The following is an 8985-nucleotide window of genomic DNA, read 5'->3' as shown; positions in this document are numbered from 1 at the left end:
GCAGTATGCGGACGACACCATGATTATGGTGGAAGGCTCGGACTCTGACATTGTTAATCTTAAGTTCCTTTTGCTCTGCTTTGAGGAAATGTCTGGACTTAAGATTAACTTTGATAAGAGCGAGGTGGTGGTACTTGGCTATTCTAAGGCTGAGCAGCTTCGGATCGCAGATAATCTCAACTGTAGGTTGGCGTCATTCCCCATATCTTACTTGGGGATACCCCTGGCCGAGTCCAGTATTACAGTGAGTGGGTACGATCCGCTAGTGGGGCGAGTAGCGTCCCGTGCGGAGCCCTGGTGCGGTAGGTTCACCTCTAAGGGCAGCAAAACTATCCTCATTAGCTCTAACCTTGCCAGCCTCCTCATGTATATGATGGGGATGTACATCTTACCTGAAGGTGTACATAGCTCCTTTGACAAGGAGCTGGCTAGGTTCTTTTGGCAGGCAGGGGACGGTCGGCCCAAGTACCACATGGTCAAGTGGGCTGACATCTGTATGCCTAAGGACCGAGGTGGGTTGGGCATACCCGCATCCCGCCGGATGAACGTGGCGCTCATGCTATGTTGGGTTTGGCGGATCTTGCGGGGAGATGGGGGGCTGTGGTTGCAGCTGGTTGAGGCCAAATACTTGCAGGGCCAGCCCCTCTTGGCGTGTTCTCAGTCGGCTGGTTCTCAATTCTGGAAATCTATTCAGGCCATCAAGGAAGAGATTAGGTTGGGTGTGCGCTTCTCGGTTGGCAATGGGTCTGGGACCCAATTTTGGTTGGACCCCTGGCTTCAGGGCGAGCTTCTCCGCCTGCGGTTCCCGCGTCTCTTTGCGATCTGTGCGGACCCGGGCATTCTAGTCTCTGAGGCGGCTCTGGAGGACGGATGGAACATTGCGTTCCGCCGCTCCTTCGGACCTGCTGAGGTCAGGGAATGGGCAGACCTGAGGGAAGTAGTCCCTCTTCCTCTATCCCTGGACCTTGATTCGGTGTCATGGAGCCTTTCCGCCTTCGGGCGATTTCTCCATTAGTTTGGCTTATCAGGCATTATGTAGGCTGCCGGTTCTACCGTGGCTATCCCCATTGTGGAAGGCACCGCTACCTTTGAAGATCAAGATTTTTGTTTGGCAGCTTCTTCGAGATCGTCTCCCTTCAGGGACCGAGGTGCTGAAGCGCCATGGTCCGGGCAATGGATTGTGCCCTTTGTGCCATGTCCCGGAAACGGGGACGCACATTCTTTTCTCGTGCATAGCAGCGCAGGCACTTTGGTGCTTTGTTCGTGAGGCTCTTGGGCCGGAGTGGGAGGCCACTGACCTCGCAGGGTTTCTGCAGGTTAGGGCCACCCAGGTTGGCCGTAAGCACCGACTGTTCTGGCTTATCTTCGCGGCTATGATGTGGACTCTCTGGACTACCCGCAATAAGATGGTGATTGAGCGGGTGTTCCCGCGACGTGCTTTTGACTCGTTCTTCAAATTTCTTGCCTTCCTGCAACACTGCCATCCGCTCGCTAGGCCGAGGGATCGTGATCGTCTTCAGCTTCTCTTGGACGCCCTGGTGTCTTCTGCGCGCCGGCTCTCCGACCGCTCGTCTGCTACTTAGCTTGCCCCTGGAGGCCTTTGTTTTTTCCTTTCTTTTGGGCTTCTTTGTGCTGTGGCCCCAGCGTTTTCTCCTTTCTTACTGACTGTACCTGAGATGTGGCTGTATGGACTTATGCTTTATCTATAAAGCGGAGCGAAAGCCTATTTCGGAGATTGTAATAGTAATGGCACCGTAACAGCAGGCAGAAATATATCTGCATTCTGTGTCTCTGCGTGCATTGTAACACTGTCTGTCGACCCACCTCTGCGTGAACATCTCCCCTTCGCTGTGTGGTAAGTTTTCACCTCTCCCTCTCTGATCTGTACGCCCCCTAACCTCTGTTATCTTCTTAAAACACTGTCTGTCGACCCACCTCTGTCTGTATCTGTACGCCAATCGTTACCGTTGGGTTGCCGCTACGTACTAAATAAACGGTCTAGCAGTGGTCGAGCACGACGGCGTTGGCCCCCTCCCTCCGCCGGCGCTTCCTCGCCCGCCGCAGGATCTCCAGCGCCTCCCCCTCGCCCATCGCCGCCTCCGCCACCGCACCACCTGCACCAGACATACAGTCACTGTCACATCACATGTGTTTACACTTCTCAGTAGTGTAGACTGTAGAGGGAGAAAGGAAGTTCAGTTCAGTTCAGTTCAGTTCAGTTCAGTTCAGTTCAATTCAGCGGCTGGCTGGCTCTACCTGCTTCGGCCTTCAGCGTGACGCATGACGCGTTCCCGGCGCTGCCACCCCCCTCCTCGTCGTCGTCCGAGTCGATGACAATGGTCAACATCGCCTGCATTGTTTTCCATCCGCAACAGCCATCATCATCATCATCATCATCGCAAACACAGTCAATAACCGCAGGAACAACTTGACTTGTTTAACCTACTGTTCTACTTCACTTGCTTAATCCACGGGGGCAAACTACAGAGCATTCGTGAAGCAGCAGCACCAAGCATGCTCAAGCAAATTCAGTTAATCAGTCATGTTCTTCTTTCAGGACAAAATGATTCGGTTAATCAGTCATGTTATTCTTTCAGCACAAAATGATTCGCTTAATCAGTGATGCTCTTCTTTAAGGGTAAATAATAACAATTCAGCGGTGTCGGCCTTGAGCCATTAACATTTTACAGTTGTTCAGTCGAGCCAGAAATGAGCAAGGTTGCGGCGCGAGTTACCTTGTTGACTGGTGCCTCTTCATTGTCCTTCTGAATCGCCAACTCTTGCTCTTTAGGTGGCGCCGGACTGCTGTCGCCTGAGCTACCCAATTCCTGTGCACCTGTGGCGGCCTTTGCCATCCCCTTTTCCACATTTGGCTTCACACCTTCTGTCTTCCTCTGATAAGCCAAGGGCGCAGGAGCACTGGCACTGACAGACAAACAAGCCTAATTACTAGTAGAATCTCAAACCAAGCAGGAACAGGGAAGACTAAAGCAAAGGCAGATGCATATTCAGAAAAGTGAAGGGACTTTAGTTAGCAATATAACTGAAAACACACCAATCTGATCTTGCTGTCAAAACGGAGATAACGATCTACTGTACAAGCGTTTTAATTACCAAATCTCAAGAGGACATTTCAACATTTCAAAGGCCAGAACTAACTAGCTTTGCAGCAAAAGAAAATGAGAAGGATCTTATCACAAGATCCTCCTGCACATAAGAATATCTTGCAGCTTTCCTCTTGAGGATGTCGGCATTTATAGGTTCAGTTAGCGTTTCGATTTTTCATCAAGGCAATTTTCACATCTGATGCTCCATACTACAGCAATGCATAGTACTAGTTATCTAACAACTTGGATCTGTATAAGGAGCTGAGGTTAGAAGATTACGCTTGAGTTACTGCTAGTACTTGGTTCATTAGGGCCTTTCCATCTGCTTCGGGTTTCTGGTTCATCTGCGAGCTTCCATCTGCTGTTTTTGTTGGCTTCACCTGGGGCCTTCCATTTGGTACTGGTCTTTGGTTCCTCTGGGGCCTTCCATTTGCTACTGGTCTTTGTTTCTTCCTCTGGGGCCTTCCATTTGCTACTTGTGTTTGTTCCTTCCTCTGGGACCTTCCATTTGCTACTGGTCTTTGTTTCTTCTGCGGCCTTCCATCTGGTACTGGTCCTTGGTTCATCAGGGGGATTTCATCTGTTACTGGTCCTTGGTTCATCAGGGGGCCTCCATCTGCTACTCTTGTCTGGTTCACCAGGGTGCTTCCATCTGCTGCTGGTGTCTGCTTCATCAGGGGGCTTCCATTTGTTACACTTGTCTGGTTCATCAGGGGTTTTGCATTGGTGGTGCAGCTCTGGTTCTTCAGCAAAGAAAGGGAAATAGAATAAGAGGAGAAAAGTACTGAAAGGCTTGTTAATTCAATTAGTTGAGCGACAAGTACACGTACTGCCAGCATTTGCATCCGGTCAAGCCTAGTATCAACAGCTCTAACTATCCCCTGTCCAAATAGGCAAAGGTCAGCAAAACCAACATTAGTTGCTTTACTCTAGTATGTGAAGTGATGGGGTCTTAGCATGCCATATGATATACTACAAGATTGTGCATGTTCTTCAGAAGCAATCCTTTAACTTCAGAGTAAAATGCTGAAAAAAATAAGCCCTAGTGTAGACTGTGAATTTTTAGTGTTAGATATCATGAATAGACAACGGAATTACGCTTCCTGAAAGAAAAATAAGATATAGAAGAAAATGGTATGAACCAGCTTATATGCCTTCATAGAAACTAAACTCACACATATGGACATAAGGGAGAATTTTACATGGTGGTAAATCAGCAAGGTAAGATAATAACTCATATGCACATCAGAATAATTCCCAAACACAAGTGAACCTAAAGCTAGTGGTTGATCTTAGCAGTAGTACCTCTATCTCCTTTGAGAAAATTCTGCTGATGTCACCCTTCAGTTGCCCCAGTTCTATTTGCACATGCTTTGGCAAGACTGAAAGTAACGAGGACATCTCATCCTGTTTGCTGGCGAGAGAGTTGAGAACACTCAGTTGGTCAGGATTTCTTTCTGTGATTCCTTCAAGGACTGCTTTCAGATCATCTTGTCCCTTAAGCTGTGGTACCACGTTTGGATTAATTAAACCTTGTTGCCTCAGCAAAAAGAAGAAGCAAAAAAGGACTGAACCAGCAACTATCCTTACAATTTGCTTTAGAGAGTCCTCTAGGAGCACAAACTTTTTCTGAATGCTACCAGCTGAACAAAGCGAATACATGCTCTCATTAGTCGATGATGTACTATTTGTGGGATCTAACAGAATTAGAGTGCAAAACTCATGAAGAAATAGCAGCAATTACGATCGCCCATATATTGATCAAAAGTACCAATTAGGGGGTGACTTACAGTCTAGTGATGCCTCTTTCATGGCTCTGTTTAACTGCATCACATCATTTTGCACCGAGTCTAATATCATTCCCATCTTATGTACTGAACTTGCCAGATGCTGAAACTTGCGCTCAACTTCCTCATTAACCTGACCTGTCGAAACAACATCAACTGGGCACTTTAGTCGAAGTATATTTCCAGGTATATCATGACAATGTGACAGCTTAAAATAAAATCTGGAGTCTACGTTTAGAACAGCTTCAGGTGCACTATCTGTTCAAAGCATGCACTATTTGACCTTATATGCCCAGTTAATGAGAGAATTTTTGCGAACCTATTCAGAACACCAAAATCAGTGTGCTTGAAGAGCATGTGAACTGGTGTTATGGCCATGAATGAAATGTAATTTCCCGCAAAAGAAAAATGGATAAAATGTAAATTCTATCAGGTGCAAGGGCTTGAGTTTACATCTGCTATCCGGAAGAGAGGGGCTCCAGCGGTGGATAGGGTTGGTTGGTATCTTTGTCAGTTGCAGCTGAGATTCCTCGCGCACACAAGAAGCTGAACTGGCAGGATATGAAGATGTCCTCTTCGACGAGTCCTGTTCCAAGGCAAATCTCTGGTCACCAAAGGAAGGAGAATGAAGATCACAATTTGGCAGCAGATAAACAGTGTGCACATTATATAACTTTTTTTTAAGGAATCCACCTTCTGTAACCAGCAAGTATAACAAAAAACATAGCTGTTCTCACTCAAACATTTATTAGGATAAGAACAGTTGGTTTGGGCATTCCCTCTGCATTGACGAATATGAATAAATCGTAACTGCATACTGACTGTGCACAGAACGGCGTCAATTCTGACAAATCATACAGATCAAACTCACCATTTCATACAGTCTAGCAGAAAAAGATCACATGGGTGTCGTTCCCCTAACACTTTCAGTAATGCACTACATGAATGCTCGGCTCGCGTGCACCAAATTGAGATATCAAGCAATAACACTTAGTTCACTAATTTGCCCAATGACATGGCCACTGCAGAGATTTGAACTGTTTCTTCCACGCATCAACCAAGCACAAGTGGGTTCACTGGAAGCGACTAATTAACAGTAACCAGCACTAATCAATTCGTTGCCACGCTACTGTGACTAAACACAAGATCGATGAAATGGCCGCTTCAGAGATTAACCAATCACAAGCGGATTCAGTGGAAACTACTACTAATTAACAGTAACCAACACCAATCAATTCGATGTAGAAGCAAACGCGGCCTCGATCATGGATCACCACACAGTGGCGACAATTGGAGAAGAAGGAGGGATGATGTATACGAGACCTGGTCGCGCGCGGGAGCCTGCGAGAGGAGGCTGAGGAGGTTCGCGTCGAGGGAGGCCTGCGAGAGCTGCGACTGCGCGTGCACGAGCGGCGCGCTGCCACCGCCCTGGGAGAAGGACGCGCCTCCGCTTCCACCGCCCTGGGAGAAGGCCGCGCCTCCGCCTCCACCGGCCTGAGAGAAGGCCGCGCCTCCGCCTCCACCGCCCTGAGAGAAGGCCGCGCCTCCGCCTCCACCGCCCTGAGAGAAGGCCGCGCCTCCGCCTCCGCCGGCCTGAGAGAACGCGGGGCCTCCGCTTCCACCGCCCTGAGAGAAGGCCGCGCCTCCGCCTCCACCGACCTGAGAGAACGCGGCGTCTCCGGTGCCGCTGCCCTGCGAGAAGGACGCGCCTCTGGCCTGGGAGAAGGACGCGCCACCGCTGCCTATGGCCTGCGAGAAGGACGCGCCGACGCCCTGCGAGAACGGGCCGCCGCCTCCTCCTCCTCCCTGCGAGAAGGACTTCTGCGACATGGACTGGGACCGCTGCTGCTGCGCCGCCGCCGCCGCGGAAGCAGCAGCAGGCGCGCTCATCCCGCCACCGCCACCGCTGCTCCCTCCGGTCCTCCTGCACCACCAACAAAACACACCACGAGCACGAATTAAACCAAGCACGCGTCGGAACGAACGCGAGCAGCCGGCGGCGAGAGGGGAGGGGATCGGCCTGGGCGGGGGGGCCGTACCGGGGAGGGAGGACGGAGATGGAGGCGATGTCGCACGCCTTGTTGATCTTCAGCTTCATCGCCCGGTCCCGGAGCGTCGCCCCGCCGAGGAGGGCGACGGCGGCGATCGCCGGCGGGGAGGAGAGCGACGGATTGGGTGGCGGTGGCGGTGGACTGGTGGTGTTGGGGAATGGGGAGACACCGAGGAATTGGAATTTGAATTCTCTCTCTGCTGCTTCCTGCCTGGTGGGGCCCCGTCGCACTGGCCGTTGCCTTATAGGCAGCCGGCCATGCGGGCCCAGGCTGGCAGCGTGGGCGGTGTGCGGAATGGTCTTGGGCTGCGTTGCTTCACGAACTGAGCGAAAAATATTATGAGGCCCAGAACAGCGTGGTTTCGGCTAGGCCTTTGGTTGGCCCAGCGTCGGATCAGAGTCGTCGCCTCATACGGAGTTGTTTGACTCAAAAAAAAAAAACATGTAGGGTGTCAGCTCTAGTCACTTGGATGGCAGAGTCATCGGCTCGGCTCGGCTGGTGACTGGGCGGCCTCGAGTCGTGTTGTAGGGTGTCGATTTCAGTCACTTGGCAGGTGGAGTCGTTGGCTTGATCGGTATACAGCCTCGGGGCTTTTTTTTAACATCAATATAGACACAAGTGTTCATATATACATACACTAATCTTTATAAACGCACACACACATTCTATCCTTATGAGCATATTTAAAAGATTGAGCCGACATATCATCTTGAGATTTACGAAGTCATCGTAGACGCATCGCTCGAAATCTTGAAATAAATTCAGGAATAAATGCGAGCACCAGGATTTGAACCGTGATGAGCTAGGAATACCACAGTTCCCTCTAACCATCCTCGGTTCGCATGCAGCCTTGGGGCTAGTGTGTATTGCTCGGCTGTAGCGGTTTTCTAGTCAACTCTCTATGTCACGATCGCATACTCTACAACGACCAAGAAAGGTGCCCAAATACCCTGTTCTTGTCAGTCGCAAATGTTCTTGTCACTGTTTTCCATGCAGTAATACACATATTTAAGAGGGACTTTTGCATGCCACACATTTTTCCATAGAGTGTGCTTGCCACCGGGGTTTGCATATCTGGGGAAAAGGTGAAGCTTCTGCTCTGCCTTGGAACAGTTGTGTCTATTTTTACATGGTTGAGGATTTGGTTCTTCAAACACCTATGAATAATCCATACTTTACAACTAGATCTCCGACTCTGTGCATTTTTCTTTTCTTCTTTTCAGGGTAGAGTTCAATGGCCATCAGGGAGTCGCGTGGTGTCACATCATCTTTTTTTAGAAATGCCGCAATAGCGCTCGTAATGAGTGGTTTGGGAGCGCTCCGCGCGTGACAAGTGTCGCGCGCGGAGCGCTCCTGTAAGGGAAAACCAATTGCGCGGTTGGTTCTCGGTTTTCCCTTTCCGGTTTGTGGTTTGTTGCGTTTTGCAGTTTGACTCTCAAACCACCTGAATTTTCCGTTTTCCCTTTTCGTGCGAAAACACAAAAAAACTACCGATTCGCGCTGTTGGTTCCCTTTTTTCCTTTCCCGTTTCCCTTTTTGTTCCCATTATATTTCCGGGTAATGAAGATTTATGGGGTAGTTACAGGCGGGGACTACCAACACTATCAAATGTGACCTTTCAAGTAAAGAAAAAAAGCAACTTTTTAATGTAAAAAAGCAATCTCCAGAATCATTCAATCGTGCGGCGCGTTGTACGTCGTCATGTGGCACGGCGCCTCCGCCGCGAGTGAATCTCCGGCTCGCCTTCGGCTCGTTTAATTTTCATAAACATCTTGAAGGGGTGGCATAGGTCGAAGTGTGTGTTGGTTCGTGCGGCGCGTTGTACGTCGTCGTGTGGCACGGCGCCTCCGGCGCGAGGGAACCTCCGGCTCGCCTTCGGCTCGTTTAATTTTCATAAACATCTTGAAGGGGGGACATAGGTCGAAGTGTGTGTTGGTTCGCGCGGTGCGTTGTACGTCGTCGTGTGGCACGGCGCCTCCGGCGCGAGAGAACCTCCGGCTCGCCTTCGGCTCGTTTAATTTTCATAAACATCTTGAAGGG

General features: G+C 49.9%; 1 protein-coding gene across 1 annotated transcript in view; it reads right to left on the bottom strand.

Annotated features, from left to right (window-relative positions):
• Positions 1-1883: 1883 nt before the first annotated feature.
• LOC119300485 overlaps positions 1884-8985 on the bottom strand; it is a 14744-nt gene continuing 7642 nt past the window's right edge. The window contains exons 7-17 of the mRNA XM_037577428.1: positions 6934-7267; positions 6218-6818; positions 5348-5498; positions 4898-5032; positions 4698-4750; positions 4413-4610; positions 3938-3988; positions 3387-3850; positions 2736-2925; positions 2257-2350; positions 1884-2114 (exon numbers count right to left, since the gene is read on the bottom strand). Of these exons, the coding sequence (XP_037433325.1) occupies positions 1999-2114; positions 2257-2350; positions 2736-2925; positions 3387-3850; positions 3938-3988; positions 4413-4610; positions 4698-4750; positions 4898-5032; positions 5348-5498; positions 6218-6818; positions 6934-7267 (2387 nt within the window). The 3' untranslated portion in view covers positions 1884-1998. The remainder of the gene's footprint in view (positions 2115-2256; positions 2351-2735; positions 2926-3386; positions 3851-3937; positions 3989-4412; positions 4611-4697; positions 4751-4897; positions 5033-5347; positions 5499-6217; positions 6819-6933; positions 7268-8985) is intronic.

This window comes from Triticum dicoccoides, chromosome 5A, assembly GCF_002162155.2.
Source record: "Triticum dicoccoides isolate Atlit2015 ecotype Zavitan chromosome 5A, WEW_v2.0, whole genome shotgun sequence".
Classification (NCBI taxonomy): domain Eukaryota; kingdom Viridiplantae; phylum Streptophyta; class Magnoliopsida; order Poales; family Poaceae; genus Triticum; species Triticum dicoccoides.
The sequence above is the reverse complement of the archived record's forward strand: the minus strand, read 5'-3'. Positions and strand labels throughout refer to the sequence as shown.